Source organism: Manacus vitellinus, unplaced genomic scaffold, assembly GCF_001715985.3.
Source record: "Manacus vitellinus isolate BGI_N305 unplaced genomic scaffold, ASM171598v3 scaffold_24_pilon, whole genome shotgun sequence".
In the NCBI taxonomy this organism is placed as follows: Eukaryota; Metazoa; Chordata; class Aves; order Passeriformes; family Pipridae; genus Manacus; species Manacus vitellinus.
In genome coordinates, this window is record NW_021939798.1 from 6705464 (window position 1) to 6729891 (window position 24428).

At 43.3% G+C, this 24428-nt stretch overlaps 1 protein-coding gene across 1 annotated transcript in view; it reads left to right on the forward strand.

Annotated features, from left to right (window-relative positions):
* Positions 1-11396: 11396 nt before the first annotated feature.
* The window catches only part of ABCC3 (ATP binding cassette subfamily C member 3), a 39436-nt gene continuing 26404 nt past the window's right edge, over positions 11397-24428 (forward strand). The window contains exons 1-7 of the mRNA XM_029960081.1: positions 11397-11450; positions 16366-16542; positions 17394-17519; positions 18411-18548; positions 20217-20342; positions 21154-21215; positions 22369-22500. Coding sequence (XP_029815941.1) covers positions 11397-11450; positions 16366-16542; positions 17394-17519; positions 18411-18548; positions 20217-20342; positions 21154-21215; positions 22369-22500 — 815 coding nt within the window. The remainder of the gene's footprint in view (positions 11451-16365; positions 16543-17393; positions 17520-18410; positions 18549-20216; positions 20343-21153; positions 21216-22368; positions 22501-24428) is intronic.

Here is a 24428-nt window from a genome sequence, read left to right on the forward strand (position 1 = left end):
TCATCTAGGCAGTTCTCAGCATGTTTAGATTCTTCTCCTGCTCACTGCTCTCAGTAGGAGCACTCAAGGAACAGGGGAAGCTGGTATTACACAGTGTCCTGGAGGAGTCATAACACTATTTTCTTCTTTCGCAGAGACCTGATGCACTAAGTGGACCCCACCTCGCCCCACAGTATGAATGACCTTACAGTGCAGCTCCAGGCCAAATGCAGTGTGGTCCCAGCCTCCCTGTGCTGGCTTCCCAGGGAACTGCTGCCTCTGTCCTTCCTCCCAGGGACTCTTGCCTTCCGCTCCTTCCCTACAAAGCCACATAGCTGGTATATGCCCAAAAGCAGAGCTGTGAGTAAAAACTGAGGCTGTGAATTCCCAGCCCACTCCCTCATCTGTTTCATCATGGGACTTCTAAACTGCTCATTGCACTTTCCGGAAATCAGGAAATTAAATCCTTTCCTGCAAGAAGGGAGATGCACATATTTGCAACAGCACTGACTGCTTGAGAAGGAGAAACCCCAAGTCTGCTGCTACTCATGCAGTGTTGACTCTAAGCAGAGTTTGTTACAAGTTCCCATCTTATGTGTGTTAAAACAAGGTGTCAGCCCCTTTTTTATGAAGTAAATGTGTAGGGCCTTGCTGTGAATGCAGCCTCTTTGGCAGCCTCTTTTTCTTACCATCTGTAAAATGTGACACCTCTGTGGGTCTTGGAAAGGAAGCTGAGCCTCTGCTGTTCCAAGCAGAGAAAGAAGGTGATATTTATAGTCAACTAACCATAAAACTGTGACTTCCAGAGCTGAATGTGCTCAAGCCATCCCCAAACCCTCAACTCTGAATGTGCTTCTTTGTACAGGTCTCTCTGGGAGTCGGCCACACTCCATCCTGCTGTTAGTGCTTTGCAAATCAGCCTGAGGTGAGATATGAAAAGCATCCTGCCTCCTACCTGGCACCGTGCTTACCCAAACAACTTCTCCCTCACGTTACCTCCTGTCCTGCCCCAGTCAATAGCTCCAGTTGATAGCCAGACTCTGTTACACAGCCTGGGTGTGCCCCTGAGGTGCTTCCTGATTGCACTGGCCTGACCTCTCTGTGTGTTAGCAGGTGAAAAGTCTCTTACTGTGCAGCTGGCATGAAAAAGAAGATTTAAATACGTTATTGCTGAATGAATCCAGATCAGATCTTGCCACTCCCCAAAATAAAGAGTAAATGTCCGGTGAGAGGTGAGTTCATAACCTCCCTGACATTTTCACCAAAGGTGCCATTTCATTTTCCTGCAGAGCCAGCCTGAGTTTGGGGTAACATCACAAGGGTAATGATATGTTCTAGGTACCTCCATCTCCCTTCCCATCATTAAAAGGAAGCAGGACCATCCTGAGCTGCCTGAGATAGTGCTTCAGGCTCTGCTTTGCACCAGTTTCAGCAGAATTCTTTACCATGGCCCTTCCCAGGAGCTTTTAAGCTTCCCCCTCCATCTTCTCTGTCTGAGACGTTAATATTTCCCTAATTCCTGCCCTTGATTTTTCCCTCTCTGCTCGTCTGTTTTGCCAGACGGCACCTGTAAGACAGTAATTACAATGCAAAGCCAGTGCAAGTTGCAGTGTCTGCTCTGAGGTCCGCACAGGGCTGCCTGGGGGCTCTCCTCAAGCTGGGGGGGGACATGCAGGAGGAGCTGGTACCCCACTTAACACCCACTCATCACTACCATCCCTGTTTAATGGCATGAGCTGCTAATGAAGGCAGAAGCTGCCCATCATTAATTAGCAATATGAAGCAAGAGGCAGAATTATTTAGGGCTCCCTCCTCTTTAGAGTCTTGTGAAACCAAGGGAAATACCCTAATACAGGACCTTCCTCTATGGATATGGTGTAAAAGCCATAAGGTTCCACAGAACCACCAAAGTCAATAATTTAATCAGGGATTAATTCACATATCAATGGAACTGTGCAGAACACTGATAAAATAAACCTCTCCCCTCCTGTACACATGGCTTACAGTAGCTGTTTGTGAGGTAGCTCTGTACCTGGGACATCTTACAGTGTCAGAGCTGGTCTTATTTTTGGGCACATTCCCAAACTGCACCAAATCCTGCTCCTCGGTGCAAGGAACAGTGGTGCACGTTCATGTGTCAAGAGCTATTAAATTCTCAGCATTTCTCTTGGAGCAGCTGCTCTCACAGTTCATTGCAGAAGAGCATATTTAAAGAGCCATAAAGGAATAACTCTCAGCTATTTCTGAGTTTTATTAAAACTTTTATTGCGGTGCAATTCCACAGAACAAAAGTTTCACTGTAAGACTTGCAAAGCCAACCCATGATTTCCTCCAAAGGTCTTGTTCACCCAGTTGGCAAGTGCTTCTCTGGTATTTCCTTGAGAGGGTTGCAATGTGATTGTGTTGATTAGCCTGGACCAATCTGAGATTTCAGACCTTGTAGGCAATACCTGAGAACCTTATCTTGGGCAAGATTTTATCTTCCCACACTAGTGAGGACGGTGTAGCTTTAGCCAGACTACAGTAAATGTCTCAGCAGTGTGCATGGGAAGACTGGTAGTATGGATTCCTCTGGTAGTACTCTGAGTGGGAAACAGGCCCAGCATCTTCATAAAAGGTTAGCAGAATATTTTTTCTTTTGGGATGACATATTTTTGGGACACAGCAGTAATTGTGCTTCTCTGAGGCACTGGCGCAGGTTATCCAGAGAAGTTGTGGATGCCCCATCCCTGGAAGTGTTCAAAGCTGGGTTGGATGGGGCCCTGAGCCACCTCATCAAGTGGGTGGCATCCCTGCCTAGGCAGGAGGTTGGAACTAGATGATTTTTAAAGTCTCTTCTAGCCCAAACAATTCTATGGTTTTATGATTCTGTGATCTCTCTTCTTCCATTCTGGTGAACATTTTTGACAACACCCTTCTACCTGATGGTTCCTCACCTTTCAGCAAGGAAGGAAACTCGAACTCTTAAAGTTGATTTATGGCAGCAGGGTGCTTTGCGTGAGATGATGTTAATTGAACATGCTGCAGCAAGTGGGTGGACAAACAGCAGGTGCTGGAAGATCAATAATGCTGTAGAAATCCTGACAAACAGGAAAGCAAACAGTGTTTCTGCATCACAGGGAGGTGAAATCCAGATTGTGTCCAAGGTGCTACACTACAAAACCTATTAGTTACATATAAAAGTGAAAATTTATTGACTGAAGGCTTATGGAAACAGATCTGTGCCATGGGTTTAACCACATGGCTACAGCAGAAGCAAGCAGCGTGAAGGAAGAGGCTGCAGGCTGATGGAGAAGCAATGCGATGCTCACTTAAGTCCTGCTGGGGCAACCACGCTCCACACCCTTCTGAATGGGAGGCATCAAATGTCTCCATGATATTAACGTTAGCCTGAGCGATCTGGCTGGATGGGTGTGGTCAGCCCAAACCCAGAGGATGGCCCAGCTCTGTGCAGCCTCCCTGAGTAACCATCCCTCAGATCACCCTTCGCTTGAATCACAGACTGGTTTGGGTTGGAAGGGGTCTTAAAGATCATCTCGTTCCGATCTCCTGCCATGGGCAGAGATGTCACTCACTAGACCGAGTTCCTCAGAGCCCCATCCAACCTGGCCTTGAACACTGCCAGGGACGGGGCATCCACAGCATCTTCTTGACACGTGGGGACCACCAAAGTCCCCCTCCGTGAGCAGGGGTGCGGCTGTCCCAGCAGCTCACACTGAACCGGGAGCAGCTCCTTTCACAGGGAGGTCACCCACGGCGTGCGGGTCCGGGGGCAGAGGAAGGGCTGCGGGTCCGCCCCGCCCCGGGGAGATCCCGGCCCGGCCCGCCGGGCGCCTCCCGGCCCGAGGGGCGCGGCGGGGCGGGTGGGACGGGGCGCGCCGGCCCCGCCACTCCCCGCCCCGGCCCGCCCAGCGGGGCCGGCACCGGCTCCTACCCCCGCCCGGAGCCCGGCGTGCGCCGGGAGCAGGCTCCGCGCCCCCTGCCGCGGACATGGAGGCTTTCTGCGGGTCCCTTGCTGTAACTTCTCTCTTGCCCTGTCCCCTGCCGCCCTGCCTGCCCCGCTGGGCGGTTTGTGCGCGCAGCGGGTCCAGCCCCGGGCGGGGGGCAGCGCGCGTCCCGCTCGCTCTCGCTCCCCCGGGGTTGCCCCGTGCCGGGTCGGAGCGGCAGGGGGAAGCTCGTCTGCGGCTCCCGAGGGGAGCGGACCCTGCCCTGGTCGCCTTGGCTCCCGGGGGCCGTCCCAGCGCCGGCGGTGCCTCCGCCCGCTCCCGGCTCGGGCGGGAGCCGCGGAAGGGCCGGTGCGTTCTGTTCGCGATTCAGCATCTCCAGAGCAGAGCCAAGACCCCCGGGGACCGCACAGACCATCCCACGGGGGGTGCAGCTCTCTCAGCATAGTCCACCTCACAGCGGTGAACCTGGCTGTTCCCTTCTTCTGAGAGTCCTGTTTTAGCGTGTATTTTGCTCTTCGGAGTCACTCCGATGAGTGGCGAAGTGCTCCCTGTTCAGCGCTTTGTTACTGCTAAAGAAGGATGGGTTCGTAGCAGCCGAGGGTGGTCACCAACCTCGGAGCATTGCAGTGGCTTCTGTCAGTATTTGGAGCCGTCAGCACTTGGGAAGGGCTGATTGCAGCAGGCAATGGGTTTGTAAGCACAAAAGTTTGGAAATTGCTGCCATGGTCTGCTCTGATGGTGAAAGTGTGTAAGTGCTGTTACAAGCGCTGGGTTTCCCCAAGGCACAGCGTGCTGCTTCCCTCTCTGTGCTGTGTAGGCAGACAAAGCATGAATCCGTAGGGATTTGAGCATCTATGGTGACTCTGGAATGCCGCCTGAAATTGCCCCTTTCTTTTATACTGATTTAGCTCAAGGGAGGTTTTTGGTTTTTTGGTTTTTTTGTTGGTTTTTTTTTTTTTCAAATGAGGAGCAGGAATGAAAAGGAATGTCTGCAGTTGCGTCACTGCTGGAAAGCTTTTACAGGACAGCACAAGCAATTGGCTCCGAGCACTTTATGCTGAGCTCCATCCTCAGATAACTAATTGTCTTTCAATAACTTTCCCAGCACTACTGTTTAAAAGAGGACTTTGGCTCCTAAGCCTCTTGGTTACATTTCCTTGTTCACATTTCATTTCCAAGTGTACTGCACTCTCTCTACCACAACAGTTGTCAGATAAGCTTGCTCAAACAAGTATTTTCATATTATTTCTACTATAAACACTTTTACAGTAGGAACAAGCACCAACAGATTGAAACTGCTCACTAGCAGACTGCCTCCAGAAGCGTGTCTTAGTTTCTCAAGGAAGGGTTGTAATGCAACAACTCTTCGTGCCCAAAGCTTTTTGTAACAGCTTATTGATACATTAATGTAAAATGCCTAGGAGGTTTTGCTAATTTTTTGAATCTAGTGCATCATTCTGTATTTTATGCCATACTGTTACACTCCATCACAGTGCCCTGTGCACTGCTGCCTGGGGCAGCTGCGCTCTCTGTAGCCCTGTTCTGTTTCTTCTTTCAGAGTTGTTTGGAGTCAGAACAACTTCCCATCTGTCTAGTTGATTTAAAAAGTGGTACTCAATAACTACGTGAAATGGAGCACTGACCCAATGACCAACAGATTGAACTCTGTGACCATCCTATTTTCAGCAGCTGGTGGTTATTTTCTCTTAAGTGGGAGTGTGTGCAGTGTGCTGATTTTATGAGATATTTTAAGTGATGACCAAGTAGATGACAGTCACCATGAAATGATTTGCTGTGCAAATATGCTTTTCACATGTTTTGAACTGTGCCCACAAAAGCTGGGGTTTCTCCTGCTGCTCTACACTTGAAGAAGGGAGAACAAGGTGAAGGGCAGTTCCCAGCCTGTGCACCAAACTAATCAATGGTGCTCAGCTTTGCAGTTTAAAACTAGAACTTGATAAAATGTGAACCAGCATCAGCATTCACTTTTTTGTAGCTGATGCACTTAGGTTCCCCATTTTTTGTCAAAGAAAATCCAGATATTTTTGGAAGCTGAATGTCAAATTGATGTCAGTTTTAAAATTGTTTAGAGCAAAACGAAACATACTGTTTCAATTTAATCAGTTCTTTGTTTTGGAGTTTAAACCAACTACAATACTTTTCTGCTAAAAGAGGATCAGAATCAAAACAAAACAGTTCAGAATTAGCTCATGAAAATGTTTACATTGGAATATATCAGCTTTAACAGATGATTGATTTATCTTGGATTTTTTTTGGCTCATTGGAAGTGTTAAGATTTCAACTCTTCACCCTGATGCAGGGTGGGGAATTTTGCTGGAAACGTCAACTGATGGGGTTTTTTGTGTTTGTGCAGAGGCAAAATAATTTCCTGTTCAAGCCATTTTAGAAATAAGAAGTGAAAGGAAACACTGTAGATCACATTAGAAATCTATAAAAGCTTTTAGCTTCCAGCTACTGCTTTACCTGTTGAACATGAAACCAGCAAATTGCTAATACGAATGCAGGTTATTTATATATAAAAGAGGAACAACTGGAATATTATGATTTGAAAATGCAGTATGAACAATCTCTTCATCTGAACACTTAGAATCATGCTGTCTACTTCAGTTGTTAATATCTCCTCGCTGTGTTCCCATGCTAAATGCCTTTTGGGAGGAGATGAGTGCAATAGCACATACCCACCCAAGGCAGTCCTAAGGTGTGTTCTTTACCATTGCCCACAATTACCTCCTATTTATTGTGTCACATATTTTCAGTGTGATAGTAAGAGTGCTAGATAGGTGTGCCAATTAACGTGGCCCCACAGTCTCTGTTTTGAGAAGCAGATACCAGTTCTCTTATTTGAATTATCACTTATTTGTTGCTTTTGTCCTTCACTGTAGTAAAACATGAGCAGCTGCTCTGCAAGGAGAGCAAAGTGATCTCCTGGGGAGTGTTTGCTGCAGAAGTGTTTTGGCCTCGTGGCTAAACAGCACAGGCTTAGAAAACCAAGTTCTGTTCCAGTGGAAAGACACCTTGTCTTACTGCAGCTCAGCCTCTCTGGGTAAGAAATGGCCCAGTGAGTGCTGTGAGGATAAAACCTCAAGTGCTCAGCAGTGCTGTTGGGTAATGTTGGGATGAGGGGTCATATAAACACCTTAGTCTACAGACAGGCAAAGTGCCTGGGCTTAAGCAGCAGCTTGTGTTTCGGGTGGTGTGCCTTGGTTTTTTTTTAACAGCATAAATAGGAAATGGGAGAACAAGTGATATAACACTTCAAAGGGGACACCACAACTTCTCAGTTCCTTTTGATTCTGCCTGGCTCACAGAGCTCAGTTTCCTTGCCTACCCTGTGTCTTGGTCTCCTGACAGATGTCTTTTTTTTCCTGTCCCACGTGGAGTGCTGGCTCCTTCTTCATCCAGAGGCTCTTGAGTAATCCAGCAGGAAGTTGCTGCAACTCTCAAGAGTAAACAATACCTCAGTCTTGGCTTTGAGAAAGTCCCGTACAAGCACCCTTTTCACCTTTAGGTTTGTGGGTATTTCTTCACCTTGAGTCATTCTGTCACATTCCGGTAGATTTAGGCTAAAAGTCACGCTGCTCTCTGGAAATACATCTTCCTGCTCTGCTGGTTCAAAATGCCACCAGTCTCCCCTCTGCATAATTTCCCCTTTTGCTGAATCATGCTTAAATTTTTTGTGGTTCAAGATGACTCAGGATAGCTGTAGTAAGAAGAAATGTTTCTTTCGAGCGAAATGACAAATAATATACTACTTGAAACATGTGTACAAGTTCATTTAAAAAACCCCCACAACTTACATGATTTGACCCTAAAGTAATAAGGAAACATTGAATTTTAATTATTCCATTGTATTTTCAACTAAATCAGTTCCAGAGGATGAGTGAAGCAAAAGGTGGTAGGAGATCATGGCAAAGGGAGGATCCTGCAGGAGGGTGGTATGGTCCAGACTGGCTCTTGTTTATATATAAGCTTCCCCTTCTGCCACCTCGTGATAAACACAGAATGTTCAGTGTTTATAGATATTTAAACATGATACAGACCTCCACATAATCTTTGTTAACTGTGTCCAACTTCAGCTGAGTCCCACTCCTATAAATCTCTTCACAAGTAGTTGTATCAAGTATCAGTGTTCTTTCTCATGTAAGGTAGGAGATCAAAATAAGTGACTTTAATGATCCCTTCAGACATCACATCTGTGAAGCTATGCTCTCTGAAAGGGTAGCTGTGTTGGCAGCGTCCTGAACTTAAAAACAATTAAGTACTTAAGCTCAAATCCTTCAAGATTTTCAGATTCTTGAAATGAGTTGAATGAAAGCTGTTGCTAATGGATTTGGGCCACAGATTCTCAACGTCAAGAGCAGCATAAATATTTAGCATTGGATCTGGAGTATTAGCCAGGACCTGTTATCATTCATTTGTGTGTAAAAGGCATAGACTGTACAGTGAAATAGCCTGTATTTGACTCTCTTTGGGAAGACAAAGTCTGGATTTGAGAGTTGTGAGCAAAAATTCATACCAGTGAGAGCTGCCAGTATCCGGGGAGTCCTTCCATGATGATGTCAATTAATAAAGTTCTTCATCTTTCAACACAACTGTTCCTCCCTGGACCACTTTAGCTTATGTGACACAGCTGGTAGAGGGAGTGACTGGGGCTTAGGCATTCTATAAAGTTTGCCTCCTGAAAAGAAATAATACTGAAACTAAATCTGAGTTGCATGAGGAGCTCCTTCAAATGGAGCTAAAATTTAATCACTATAGTTAAGAATATAAAGTGTTTTGAGACGGGGCCTCACCTACCTGGTAGGCAAATTGCTGTGCTATGGGAGAGATAATCCTTTCCTTTCAACATGTGCAAATTTGTAATGTATTAAAATGAGGAGACCATTAGTGTTTAAAATTTAATTTAAAAAAAATTCTTTTGAAAAACCTATTAAATGAGATCTTTGATTTTTCCAGTAAGCTAATGCTCGATTTGTCTCCTGGTCCCGCCGTGACTGTGATGGGCCATTATCCAGTCACACATTATTTGGCTGAGCTGGAGGAGAGCACAGCAGCAAGCAGCCAGAGATCTTCCCAGGAATGTGTCCAGGCTTTTGTGCAACCAACAGCCTTGATTCCGTGCTGGGCCTGTGTGAGCTGGCACGTTGTCCCTGTGCTAATCTTGTGGCAGTGTGAGAGGTGAAGTCAATGTAATAAAATTTAGGTCATTTACAGTAATGTCATGTGCAGGTGTCATAAAGCCTTGAATTAGAACAGAATGAGAAATGAAGGAGATGGAGAAGAAAAACTGTTTCATGGGAGTTGTTTCAAAAGCCAAAATCATTTAGTTTCAGAAGTAATAACTTCTTTTTTTCTTTCTGAAAGTTTCTGAGAATGCATTTGACATCTGTGCAATTAAAAGAAAAATCTCTCCTCTTCCCCCCAGTTGAATGAATTTTATTCTAGATTCTTCCCCACCTGCTCTCAGAGCAGCACTGATGGCAGGAGTTTTTGTGACAATCCCTTTTATTGTTACTGTACAGCAGCCCAACTGGACAGGCCAGCTTAAACTGGAGTCACAGTGGGACTGTCTCATTTGCAGCTGTTTTAGCTGTCCCTATCCCTTCTTAATTGAGCTACATTCATGCTGAACCTTGATTTAACCCAATTCCTTTAATTGAAAGGAGATGGGATGGCTCAAATTAAGGACATTCTCCCACACCCATTATCAATGGTCTGAAACAGGGCACCCCGCTCCTTTATTTGTACTTGCACAAGGCCGTAGGAAATGGCCTTTGATGATGCCATTAACAGCAAGTTTTCTCTACAACAGTATATAGATTTGGTCAATTTTGAAAGAAGTTGGGAACTTTCTTCTGATGGAATGATCCTGTTTCGTTTTCCTCCCAGTCCTGCTTTTGATTCTTGTACCTCTCTGGTTGCACTATGCCTTCCCCTCTCCAAGTACATGAATGTCCCTCTGTTCAAGCAAGAGGATTGATTCTACTAAAACAGTTGGAGTAAATGGATTTCACTTTTACTTTGGGTATATGTTGTCTTCAGTCCACATATTTAGTGTGGTTCACTTCTACTTCACTCCCTCTCTGAAGCTAAAGGAGCTTTTCTGAAAGCCCCCTTACCTGGGGTCACATGACTCTCGAGAATATGAACCTGCCTTTTTTCATCCTGTCTTGTCTTTGTTCATGACAGCAGAGAAGCTCTTAACTTCTAATCTTAAAACTCAAAGGAGAATAAAAAGGGAAATTGCTGTTTTGTATAACACCTATCACTAAGCCCATACCTTGATTTTTGTCTAGTCTACAGTTCTCAAGTGCATGGCGTGGTTGGTACCATTTGTGTAATGAAATTTCAGCCAGAGCAAAAACCTGTGACTAGTTACTCCACGACCATCAGCTGGCTCATATAGGCTCTAGGCTTGTGCCAGACCTATTTGGTCCATTAAAACAAGCCATTAAAGATCCTCCAACTGCAGGAAAACAAAGTTCAGTGCCCTGCACGGTGTCCTTCACTTATATAGAGAACCAGTGCAGTGTGCTTGGTAAACAGAAAAATGCTGTTTCTGTTTATGGGCTGTATGGTTCATGCAGAACTATAAATGCTTATGTCCTCCAACCCCACCTTTTTTTCTGAGCAGTGTGGCTGTGGTGTTGAAGTGGAGAATGTTGTTCCGTCGTGCCCTTAGGAGGTGGGGAGAAATGTTCATGTAATCATGAGAAAGAATTGAGTTGTGCAGCAGCCACTGGGGATTAATGAAGTATCTTAACTCCTCCTGTGTGTAAGGTGACATCCTTCCTTCCGAGATGTAAATGAGTGATCTTGCTCTGAAAAGGCCATTTGAAACTGGCAGCCTTCTGGGGGCCTGGGGTAGTGCTTGTTTGTATCTGTGCACTGAAATGATTGTTAGGGTTGGCCCGGGAGAGTTTATCAACAGAGACCAGGCAGAGGACATGAACAACAGGCAGAAGTGGGAGGTGAGATATGGAGAGGCTGAGGTGAAGCCTGTGCTGTAGCTAAGATTGGACCCTGATAGTTTTTAGTGTTGCAGTTCAGAGCCACTGCACAGCCACCCCTTGCTCTTGGGAGGAGGCAGTGTGGTAGAGCCAAGAGAAAAACATCCTTTTGTTTCTTTTTTTGACAGACTGTGCAAGTGAAACTCCCTGGCAGAGTATTTACCAGATCTAGGGGCAAAAGAAGTGCAGGAAGATTCTGCTCTGCATTTAATTCTCACTAGCAATTTGTTCCACACGAGAAACCCTTTCCATGTTTGTGGACCTCAAGGAAACATTATTACTGTCGGTTATTCACTTCCCTATCTTTTCTACCTCATGTGTACCTTCCTGGTCAGCTTTCTAATTTGATTTTTAGTGTTACATAACATGCAAACCAGTGATAACTGACACCAGCAGGGTTTGTATTAGCCTTGGGTAGAGTGTGAATGACGTCAGCACAATGGCCTTCACCTTCCAGCAGATAAAGATTGGGTTTGTGTTTCCCGTGCTTTTCGTGAGTCTCTTTGAGCTGTAAAAATTCAGAGAGAAACATGTATTAATTTATCCATTTAGGGGAGGTAACTGCTTGAGGCTGTGGAGATACTGTTGGTCTTCTCTAGGGCTTGGAAGCTCTCCATCACTGGCTCTTTGAGGAGCATTGCTGCAGCATCAGCTGTATGCTGGGTAAAGCCAGGGTGAGACAGTTTTATTTTAAGCTTCTCTAGTGGAGTAGGAGTTGATTTAGACTTAAACTCAAGACCAGAACACCAGATGGTCTTTTTCAGCAGGCTCCATTAACATCATCTGAGAGTTTTGGGAAAGGGACACACAGGAATTTCCCTGTTGCTGTTTTTGAGCCTAGCTTTAGGCTTTCTGTTTGTTCCCTTTTCTTTGACAGCTGTAAGGGATGATGTACAGGAAGACCAAGATGTGTGGCATTGAACTTCTATTTTTTTTTTTTTTTTGAAAGCTTTATCAGTTTTAGGGATGGTTATTTCAATAGCAGCGTTCATTTCCAGAGGGGAAAGTGTAATAGAAAGTACTAAGTATTAGAGCAGATTTGATGTTGCTTAGAGCTTCCCCCTGTTGAATACCTTCCCTTAAATGAAGATCATGTATTTAAAACTGCTCATTTAACTGCAAGTCCTGCTGCCCTTAATACAAGGGCCATGTTTATCCAAAGACTGACTGGAGTGATGGGTGTGAGTGAAAGCTGCTGCAAGGGCCAATGTCAGTGATACCCTTAACTGATCAACAGAGAGCCCCACTAATTTGTAAGTTTTAAACTCCAAGGGACTCCTTTTCTGCTGTGAAGCTCTAACAAGCATCTCTAATCTCTTCCCATGGGTGTTGGCATTGTATTTGAGTATTACAGGATTAAGTAAATTGTGTGCCCAGGGAGTTCTGTACAGTGGGCTGGTAGTTTCTGCAATGCTGTATCTCACCAGCAGAGCCTCCAGCAGCCAAGGATCCTGAATCCAGGGAAATGGTGCTCCATACAGACAGTTGACCCAGAGCTCTTGGTAGACAGGAGGAGCCACAGAGCACAGTGGGAGTTTGGATTAGTGAAAGGTCACAGGTTGCTGCCCTTAAGACTTGCTTGTGGGGAAGTGGGATGACAGTGATATTAGCTGAGATGGACATGCTGGCTCTCACAGTTTCCCTGGGATGAGTTTCTTGGAGGAAGTTGTGTTTCTCAACATCTACTGCTGAGTATTTCCCCTGGTGAGGTGCCTGTTGATGCATCACTCCAACCCTGGGTCACAAAGCTGCTGCAGAGAGTTTTCAGAGGGCTTTCATTGAAGGGCACCCTGAGGCAGAGCCATGATGCCCAGAGGAATGTGAGTGGCTCTCAGGAGATCCCAGAGCCAAGGAATGTGTGTGTATCCAACATCAGCATATTAGACCTCTTTCAATAGCAAGTCCAAAGAAAACCCTCAAACCCAGACAGTCCAAGGTGGGTATTTCATCCTCCATCAGAACAGAACCAGGACACATCCTCAGTCACGACACAAGAAGCATTTCAACTTGCTCTGCATCCCAGGATGGAGTTCAGCATAGGGGAAGGAAAGCCAGATTAAAGCAGGAGCCACAAAGACAGGAGTCAGAGCTGATGTGTCCCTCCAACTGTTGCTTCTTGTGTTTGTTCTCCAGAGTGGAGTTCTGTAACTTTATTGCTGAATTGAAGGGTATTTAGCAATATTTAACAATGTTGGCTTGGTCAGGATAGATTGTATTGAGCCTTTGTGTTGTATTCTGACTCAAAATGAGTTGTTTAGGGTTGGAGTGGATGTTGGAATATATGCTGTCAATGTGGTGATTTATAGAGCCATAAAGTAGAACTGCCAGCTCCATGAGGACAGATCCAGCTTGGTAAGGAATGTGGTAAGAAACACAGCTTCCAAATTCCCAGATTTAAAAGTAATACCAATAATTCACATCAGAGTCGCTGCTACATGGCACGTGGCATCCTGCCTGGTTTAACCCCAGCCAGCAGCTGCACCCTCACGGCCCTCAGTCCCCCAGTGGGATGGGAGGAGACCAGGAGAACAGGTAAATCCCATGGGTTGAGACAAGAAAAATTTAATAATTGAAATAAAATATTATAATAGTAATAATAGTAATAATATAATTGTAATGCAAAGGGAGACAACAAAAGAAGAGAGAAACCGAGCACTGTATCAGCTACTAGGGAGGAAATAAATAAAAGTAAATTAAAAAAAATAAATACATAAAAACTCTATCCTGGGACACATAGCAGCATAAGTCCACTGTGGTCTGGTCTCAGGGAGAGCAAGTAATTTCCATGGAATTCCGCTACTTAAATGTTTTAGACACTGTGCCTTCTAACAGGAACCCCTCTTGTATTCAAGGATCTGCTCTCAGAGCAGAAACAAATGCTTACAGAAACAGATCTGTTCTGGGAAAGCTTGTTTATCTTGTTCAGAATGAAATTGGACCTGGGAAAACATCACCAAAATAGCCAGTAGTCAGTTCTGTCACCTTGGCCATAAGTTTCTCCTTCAGCCCACATCCCTGTTTCCCATGTGCCTTGGAAGCAGTAGGCTCTTGCTGGTCATCAGGTGGGTACTGCTTTTTGTAGTTTCATATAATTTTGGGAAGGTTCCACTTTTATTCTCAGGGATAATTCAACCAAATCTCAAAATCTTACCTTTTTTTTTTTTAAGGAAAGAATTTTTGTTTTCTAGCCAGCTGCATTTATACGTTCAGAAATGCAAGCCCTTTGCCTTGTTTAAATAAGAGTTAATGAAAACCTTCAAATGGCTTGGCAGCCATACAGTCTATGTCTTGGATACAATAGGCAGCTTGTGTTCAGTCAGTTAATGGACATCTGGGGCAGTTTCTAGGTTGCTGTCAGACAAAAAGCCATTTCTGGGCATTTTGGTCTTATAGGAAAGGTTTAAATTAAAAGTGGGGCTTTTTTCTTCCCCTCAACGACTTTCCCCTTAAACCGAGTCTTTGTTTTATTCTGTGCTCATTTATTGCTATTCTTCCTCTGCTTTCCTTTTCCAGGATTTTTTCCAGCAAGCAAAAGGAGCACAATTGCAAACATGCTCAAGACATTGCTAAACCACATGTAATTTAAAGAGGAAATCAGTATTTTGTTGAATAAATGAGAGTAGATAAGCTCCTACTTGGGAACTAAAGAGCTCCAAACTTCTAGAGGGCATCTCCTTCCCCAGGCAGGGTAGCTACTAGGGGAGCTTATCACGTTAGAGATGCTGAAATGTTTTGATGATGAGCCAGAAATGGGTGCTCTTTAAGTGTTATCATCCTTTCTGGTGCCAGAGACCTGCTCACTGAAATAGTTTGAATGTGAGGCTGGAGTTTTGTTTGGTTTTGATCTTGTGTTTGAATTGCTGTGTAATTGCCTCTGTGTTGTTGATTTGTGGCTGAAGTTTCCACTAGGTCTGGATAAACCTGTTTAGGTAATTGGGACTGTTTTTATTCCCCTGGCCCACGCTTGGGTGCCTGTGGGCCTCCAAAAAAAGCCATTTCTCGTCTGGAGAGGCACCAACTGCGGCAAAGGGCTCAGTTCAGACATGAATCCGATGGATTTGTGCCAACCTTCACCACTGCCAATGCTGAAGCAGTGAGTGGCAAACTTGTCACAGTTCAGCCAAACCATCCTGCAACCTGCCAGGGCTTTGTAGCTTCATTACACTTATGAGCTTGTTCGTGTGTTTGTGGACTGGTGCAGTGATGCAGTGATGTCCCTGCTCATGGATCATCACAAAAACTGAAAGCTTGTCAGCAGATTGTGGCTCTTAGTTCTCCTAAAATCAACCATTGCTTTCAGCATTTGGTCCCTATTGTGCTGGTAAACAAAAGAAGAACTGGACATGCTTTTGAAGAATTCACATTCAGACTAGTGAGTCAGTTTTAAAGGAAGAGAACTGGCTCAGCATAAATGTAACATACTTCTACTAAGGACTCACACCCAAAAATGATTAAGCACAACTAAATTATTCCAGTGCAGAGATAAGGCATATTTGAACCAGAGATATCTTAGTTTTTATCATCTGCTTGTTAATGATAGTACAACAAAGTAATTTCACGTTTCCTGCAAGTAAGTATTTACCTACCACATTTGACACATCAGGTGGTGAAATGCAAGCTGTGAGTTTCCAGTAGGTTTGATCTAAACCAAGTTCCCCTTCACCGTGCTGAAAGTTCTATTTCAGTTTGTGAATGTGTGTAACTGTGTTTTTGCAGGTGGTGCATTCTAATCCTTAGGTACGAGTGCATATGTGAATTGTGGTGTTCAAGGTCACAGATGGAAAGCATTGCTTAAAGTGTTTCCAAGAAAACTGATATTCCTACCTGCATGTTGAGTACATTCCTTTTACCTTTGTTCAGAATGGGGAAGTAATTATAGTTGGAAGCATATGAGTAAGAAGGACAAAGTTTTAGTCATAAACAGAGGGGTTTTTCCCAAGTCAACACACAATTGATCTAAATCTGATCATTTTCTCCAGTGCTGGACATTCTTGCTGGATGAGTTCTCAAGTGGAGGGTTTTGCCTTGAGAGCTTTGTTTTGCAGTTGCACTCCAGGCAATGCACTCCTGGGAATGCCTGAGAAATGTCGTGGTATCAGCATCTGTAAATGAACCTCAGCAAAGACAGAAACACAAGGGGTTTGTCTGCTACAAAATATATGTCCAGCTGTGAGATACAGGAGGGCAGAAATCTTTCTTTTTTGGATTTTGCCCAGTTTTTATAGCTGTACTTAGCCCTTTCACTGTAGCAGATTAACCACAAGTGGTTGGGATAGGTGTTTTGGGAAAGCTCTTGCTCGGGCCATGTGCTAACTCCATCAGATTCTGGATACAACTTCATTCAAGCAGATGTTAGAGTTGGCAGCTCTTCTGCCTCTGTTAATAAATGTGTCTCATCTCTTTTCCAGGACTCAAATCTCACGATACACACTGATAACCCAGACCTGACACCGTGTTTCCAGAATACCATCCTAGCATGGATCCCCAGTATTTATCTGTGGAGTGCATTACCCTTTTATCTTCTCTACCTAAAGCGCAACAAAAGAGGGTACATCGTGCTGTCAGTGCTGAGCAGGTTCAAGACGGTAAGACCCCTTTGCAGTGCTCCAGGTGCAGTGTAGGGTTCCTTAGCATTAGTTCAGAATCCAAGGAAGTGCTGCAGTAGGGTTTAAACAGAAGTCCCTCTGATTTAAGGGGGAACTGAAGAACGTGCTCATAGAAAAAAAAAACAAACTATGTACAGATTTTTGGGGAAGGAAATCCCTCCTGTGAGCCCAGCTTTCTGGGTAGAGAGAGGAGTTGATTGCTCTGCAAAAGAGAGTTCACCCCTCTGTGAGCCAAAACTATGCTGCTTCACCCTTACTTAAGGTTTAAACCACTGAAAGCTGCAAAACAAAGAGCTTAAGGTAGGTCTAGTGGGAATTTCATCTCACCATGAAAGTAAGCACAAGAAGGGGTTTTTTTTAAGCCACTCTCCACACCCAATAGCTGTGTGATTTCATCTCCATCTTGTACTTAAGAGGTGCCTGGTGCCTGGTTTATAAGTGACTGGGCCTAAGGAAAGCAAACAAGTCATTTTTCCATAGGCCATGAGAAAACTGGACTTACTCCTGGAGAAAAATACCAGGCTTCTGCTTCAGGGCATGTCTGCCTTTAATCTGGATACTGCTTGTGTTTCTAATCCAAACAGAATAGCAGGGGGAAAAAACCAGGCAAATACACTAGTCCTTCTCCTGGTTGTGTTTGCAAATCCCTCATAAAGCAGCTGAGATGAGACCCTTGGTTTGAGTGCAGCGGGACAGTTCCTTTAGCGCTGTTGCTCTGTTTACACAGCTTTGTTTTGCTGGGAATCTGTGAATCAGGATGGTTTTGTCAGCTCTCCGACTGCCCCTGGAGAGGAGTTTACCAAATGCTGTTCCTGTTTGACTGCTTTCAGCTGTTTGGTGTCCTGCTGTGGTCCGTGAGCTGGGCTGACCTCTTCTACTCCTTCCACGAGCTCCTGCAGAACAGAACCCCTCCACCAGTCTATTTTGTGACCCCACTGGTCGTTGGCATCACTGTGGTTTGTAGCTGTTTCTGTTTATTGTGACCAATATGAATAACGTTTTCTTAGGCAGATGAAGGATGAGGAACCCCTTTGCATTCATTGCCTTACCCTGACCTTTTTTTGGCTGAATTATTAGTGCTTGTATTACGGAAGCAAATTTTCCTACTGAAAAGGCCACAGTCAGAAATATCTCTCTCAAGTAGATTCAGCTGTGTAGATTAAAATATTTAGAATGGAGAGATTGTTCTCTCTCCCTCCTTGCTTTTACCTATTTGTCCAGGCTTGGGATTCAGGTCTGGAGAGAATTTGGATATGACTTTGCCTAAATGGGGGGATACAATAGAGCATGTCTTGTGCATTGTTCAGGATTGTATTGGACTTTGTAAAACTGGAGGTAACTGTAATCAATGGAGGTGGTTGTTCCTCCATTAAACAAACCAGGTTTGCTTTGCCTAGGATGACAAACAGGCTTGTGGCTGTTGTATGAAAAAATAAAGCAGTAAAATTTGCCTATTGGGTTTTTAACTTCCTTGGTTAGATTTTTTTTTAAAAAATCTCATTTTCAAGACAGGTCATCTGGACTGGAGAAAGGGCAGCTCTTACCTTTGTTTAAAATGTTTGTACCTAGTATTTAATTGGTCCTAGCCCTAGGTGCAAAGTCTGGTTTAAAAGTTGAATTCTGGAGATGAGGCTCTCAAACCAGTAAAACAAATTATTTCACAGTTATTCGCTGCTTTCCTTAGATAAAGGAGGTTTTGCCACTGGCCCCTGTGGAGCCACAATGGGGCCTCATTTCAGAGGGGTCCTGCTGTCAGTGATGGTTGTGAGATCTGCCAGCTGAGAGTGTGAAGAGGGGGAGCAGTGGGACAGGACTGTGTTCACGTGTTCCTGTATTTACTTTTACAGCTGTTGGCTACATTGCTTATTCAATACGAAAGGCTGAGAGGAGTTCAGTCCTCTGGGGTGCTCATTATCTTCTGGTTTTTGTCTGTGCTCTGTGCCGTGGGGCCTTTCCGGTCGAAGATCATGGCTACAACAGCACAGGTAACACGCCATCCTTGTTAGCACTTGGGGAACAGGAAATGTGGCATTAACATCTCTGTGAGGGGAATGAATCACAGAGTTTGGAGTCAGATCTGAGCCGGAGACAAAGAGAAGTTTAGTTCTGTTGCCTTGACTCAGACTTGTGTAACTAGAAGGGAACTGGGTTTCTCATGCAATGTCAAAAAGGAGATTTTGCTTAGCCCAGGGCTGTACTGGAAACCTGATAGACATGTGAGGGCAGTACCAACTCTGTGTATGTGTCAGAACAGACTCTTTTTTTATCTCTTTCCCATCCCCTGCCATGCTTAAATAGGGATGGGTAATAATCGGAGATGACACATTTTAATATGTAAAGTTCTTTTTTTGCTTAGGCAGCTTGGCCACATTACACAGCTCCATGGGCTTTCTTCTGTCAGTGCCTGATGTGCTGAGGACAGCATTTTGACTCCACTGTGGCTGTAAATAGAGAACAGAAAGTTGGAGGGAGAGGAAAGAAACCTGGGCTGTTATGATTCCTGTTTGAAAACATAGCAGGTTCTCCCACAGTAAGAAACTTGTTAAGTTTTTCACAGAAATAAATTTCACTAAGTAGGGCAAAGCAGATTGCTTTGGTGGCTAGATCATCAGAGCCTGGGAGAGGAGAAGAGTACTTGGAAAACATTAAGGTGATTGCTTCTCCTCAGTGAAATCAGTGTTGATTCTGTTTGGTGATTTCTTGATTTTCTACTTGCTTTTTTGTGACTATTAGCAGCATTACCCTGTTAGCAAGGATTTTCCTTTACCAGGCTGTTGTAAATATTCCAGCGGAGATTGAATTAAACCTTTAATGACAGTCTGGGCAGAACATCTTCAGATAATAGCTGCAATCTGGTGAGACCATTTCAAACACCACTTAGAGGCAATTCTAATAAGTAAAAATATTGGACTATTAATGTTTAAATCCTTAATCAACTTGAACTTATGGGTGCAGAGCCTTGCAACAGGTCTGGGTAACATTTCTCCTCTTGCAACTGCTGAGAACTGAATATACTTTCTCTTGCACTTAAGGTTTAAACATTTTAAGTGAACAATGAGAATGTTCATAATGGCATTAGGGTATGAAAGAGCTGTATAAAGGACATACCCTCGCAGCAATAAGTTTTAAGTAAACTGCAGACTCGTGATTGGGAAAGAAAATATCTCTGGAGCAGATGGAATTGTTATTATGCAATGCAGTGGTTTTTTGCAGCTTCTTCTGAAAGTATTTAATACTGACTGCTTGTCAGTGACAAGATATTAAAGTAAAAGGATGTTCTCTGATCTGGGTTGACAATTCCTATGCTTAAGACATGATCTTGCAAGAACCCCCACAGGTAATTTAAAAGGATGTTATGTAGGCCTGATTCCAGAGGGTGTCTGCGTGCAGTGAGGATGTATAAGCACTTTGAACTTGACATAATTTAATGAAAAGCTTGGAGATAAGCATGTTCTTAGGCACTTGACAGAGTATGTGCATACTTTTGTGAGATAATTCCTGCTAGCAACTGCTTTGCAGTATTCAACTTTAGAGGAAGAAAGGAATTGCCAAAAGAAGCCGTGAAAAAGTCAAGAGAGAGAGGCTGTTTGCGTGTGTTGGGTGGGCTGAGGAGTACAATAAAAACAATCACTTAGTGTTTCTTTTCCCTCTAGGGCCATGTAAATGAAAGGTTCAGGTTTACCACGTTTTACATCTACTTTGCTTTGATAATCGTGGAGTTGATCCTTTCGTGTTTTAAAGAGAAGCCTCCGTTCTTTTCCCCTGTCAGTACAGATACTGTAAGTATTTTCACTTTGCTTTATCTGAATTTTACAGATTATATCGTGTTTTGAGAGTTCCACTGAGAGTACTTGTCATTGGAAACAGCTTTGGATTGTCACTGAGATGGCAGTAGTTAGTGACCCTCTTGCAGAACACTGGATGTGGAGAGTAATATTGGGGTTAGAAGCTTTTTTCCATTATATGTACCATCAGAAATGACTGTGTAGTGAAAGCAGCTCTCCTGCTTGCTGCTTCACAGCAGTTTAAATTACACTTATGAACACTGAAGTGTAATATTAATTAATTCAAGTGTGTTTTTTATTGAGATGGTGGTCTACTTGCTTAACATTCATCTAGAGTTAGCAAAGGTTTATGAGGTTTGTCTTAATAAAGGAGTTCTATATGTGTTGAGAATAGATATGAAAAAACATTATTAACAGAAGATATTAGTGGTGTCACAGGTTAAATTTCTCCTCCAGTTCATAAAGTGGTCTCTATAATTGGATTTATGTTTGAACCAAGCTGAGAGAGAAGTTGAGTTCATGTCTTAAAATGAACATTTCAGAAACTGTAGAATGACATTTCACTTTATATAAGTGTGATTTAATGGCAGTATATGAAGCAATTTTTAGAGATAAAAGGAGTTCTCTCTGACTTGGGAAATGAAAGAAATCAATTTTATGTCTAGTTAGGACATAGGTATGTACATGTAATGTACCATATAATATACCAAAACTGATCAAAATAGACTGTTGTCTTATTAAAGTGATGGTGAATGTCTTGCTTTATTTATTTTGGGGTTTTTTTTCCCCCATAACTTCATTATAGAATCCGTGTCCAGAGTTAAATTCAGGCTTCCTGTCAAGACTGACGTTTTGGTGGTTTACAAGGTGAGCTTCTCTTTTCAAGCTGCTGGAGAACTGACAAACCCACACTCTACCTGTGATCTGTGTTGCACAGTTAGCAGCACAGAGCCTTTCCCTCTGTAAGTGGTTGATGTTGGATGCTCTTTCATCCACAGTGGTTTCAGCACTTGTGGCATTTGCCTTTTTAGAAACACACAGCCAAAACTTTTTCTCTGAAGAGGAGTGGCAACAGCTGTGGCATGACCAGAAGGGTGCACAGCCTGCTTGTGCTCCCCACATGCTGGAATATAACCCAAACCAAGGGGTAGCTCTGTGTTCCACAAGATTAGTTGTGGCAGCCTTTCACCCGTCTGAGGGTGCATTTGGTTTCCTGTTGAGGTTCATGGGTGAATGCTTTCTTATAAGGACATTTTCTGTGCAAGAGGGAAAGTAAACTGGGTTATGTATACAAATGGGACTTCTGACAAAAGGTATGTGTATGAAAGGTGCAGATCTGAGGTTGGGCCTACTACTGCATGATAAAGAAGTGGAACAGTTGTCAAAGATCATATTAAGGCCCAGCTTTTCCACAGTGGTTGAGTGTGTTGAGATCTTCATTCTTCCATCCATGTAACTTAATTGTCCTGGTAACAGCCCTGTAAAGTTCTTTTAGTGAGAGGGTGAGATCTTTCTGAACTTCCAGAGTTTTGAATGTTCAGCTTCCCTATCGAGATCCTTGACAACTAGATATTTGTATCCCTTGACATAATTCCCCTTACAGTTGAGGACCTGTAGTTTTCAGAGAAATCTAATTTTTACTTTAATTTCAGTGAGATCCACTTTTGCATTTTTTTTACCTCTAACACTTTTTACAGACAGACTTAATTATTTTCACTTCTAGAGCTTCACTGTTTTCATTTAACACCAGTTTCATTCAAATGCTTCTGGTAGTTGATTTTTATTGTCCCTTTTTTTCTGAAGTGATGTTTTCAATAAAATACATGTAATCAAAAATGCATCATGTCCTTTCCTTAATTGCAAACATCAATAAAAGGAACAAAGGGAGATGGAGGTGTAATTATCACTCATTCTGTGGAGTATCTTCTTGCTTTTGTTGGCTTAATAGTCCTAGAGTTCTGGCAATGCTTTAAGTACTATTACCCAAACTGAATTGGGCTGTTTTTCTCCATATGTGCAGCATGGCAATTCAGGGATACAAAAGGCCTCTGGAAGAAAAAGATTTGTGGTCGCTGAATGAAGATGATACTTCAAAAAATATCGTGCAGCAACTGAGTAAAGAGTGGGACAGAGAAAAAGAAGAATGCAAACAGTGAGTATAGGAACAAGTCTGCAAACAGAGATTATCTGAGTCCTTTCAACATCCTCATCCGTGAAAATGAGCCCAGTAAAAATGCACCCACCTCTTCAACCTTTCTGTTCTTCATTCACATTAACAGGAAAATTTGTTTATTTTAATATGTCTAGACAGAGGCAAACAGGAGCCCTGGAGGGCCCGTGTGCCACCAACACACTTCTTAACGAGGTGCTTAAAATCTCCATGGGCAGGTAGCGCCACTTCCCATGTGGAGAAGGGCTGGAGATGTGTGAGGAGAAGGGATTGAGTTGGTTGGGTTGTAGGAAAATGAGCAGCTTTCATCACCGAGCTGGCAGATATGAAACTGCATAGTTACATCCCTCCTAGGCATGTTGGAGCACAACTTTTATACCCAGAAACCAAAAGGAATTCGTCATCCTCTCCATCATGAGTTTTCTGGCCTGACAATATTTTTAGCCTTAAGGCTCTTAGCAGTGAGCAACTCTTCACTTCCTAGCAGTAAAGACAGGAAACTTGAAACATGCAAAAGGCAGGAGGAAAGAGATATTTTATTGCTGAGACTCTACTCCTGTTGCCCAGAAAGTTAACAGAAGAAATTGTCATAGTCTCTGATGGAAATGGGATGAGGGTCAGAACTTGCCTACAGTTACATCCCTGGTGGAGAGGATATCCTTCTTATTTGCATGTCCTGTCCTAACCTAATCTTAAGAAATTATCTATTTCCTTCTCCCACTGGTTAGTGTCCAAAATGTTTCCAAACAAATAGATGTGATAATAGTGTGTTTCAAATGAAAATTGTCAATAAGGAGGAGGCCTGCACTTCCCTTTCCTTTCATTGTGGAGGTTTCTTCTCCATGTTGAGGCTTTCCTCTGTTCTCCTCTGTGCATATCCTTGCCAAATTGGAAAGACCCTATTATGTGATAATATTGGGAGAGAGTTGTAAGCTTCTTGGCAAGGCTAAATATGTGGAGAGCTCCACTTTGCAGCTAAAATTTGAAAGGTTTCCAGCACTAACACCAGCAGTTGTCCGCTAGTGCTTTGTGTGGATGTGTTGTGGTTCTACTTCAGGGTTTCTTTCTTTTTTTTTTTTTTTTTTTTTTTTTTCATTTTCTTAATGTCTCTATTTTTATGGTGTGGAATAATGTGCATTGTCTGGGTTCTGGTCTTTTTTGCACAGACATAAATCTCACTCCCCCAGGCTGTTTTATAGTAAGAGCACAGCCGTTGTGCAGAAGTGCCTGGGATCCAGGAAAACTTTTGCTAGGAAACCAGAAACCCTGCCTGGAGTTTTGTCATGGGATTCATTGCATTTTGGAAATTATCCATGCAAACTGGGGCCAGTTGGCAATGAATTTAAGCATAAATTATGGCTTGTGTTTAGCTCAGGTAAAATTTTGGGGCAACTATATTAATGATTCTAAAATGGGGAAAAGAGTAAAACCAAAGCAAATCACTGTACTCCAGATTGCTGGGTTTCACAGAACTCTAAAAGCTCTGCTTATTCTTCAGTTATAAGTAAGTGTTCTCTATTATTTCATGTCAAATAATATTAGTGGTAGTTGCTTGGGAGCCATTGTAAATACTTTTTTTTTTAGCCTTTTAACTCTCATTAAATCTGCACTGAGCAAACTTTTATGACATTAAAAATGCCATGTCAAGTTGTACACATGTTGAAAGTGTCTTGAAAACTATTTGCAGTGTACATAGTAGTAATTTATTTTTTAAAACTTAATCAGTTCCAACTCTGGCATAGCTAAAGCTTTAAACTTTTTTTATGGTAATGATTATCACATTTCTGTTGTTCTGTAACCTCTTTTTACATTTTGCTTCACAGCTGTCTTGTGAATTACTGTTAAATAATTGCTAAAAATTCATTTGCTTCTAATGAGTTGCAGAGAGAGCCCAGCATGGATTTAAGTTG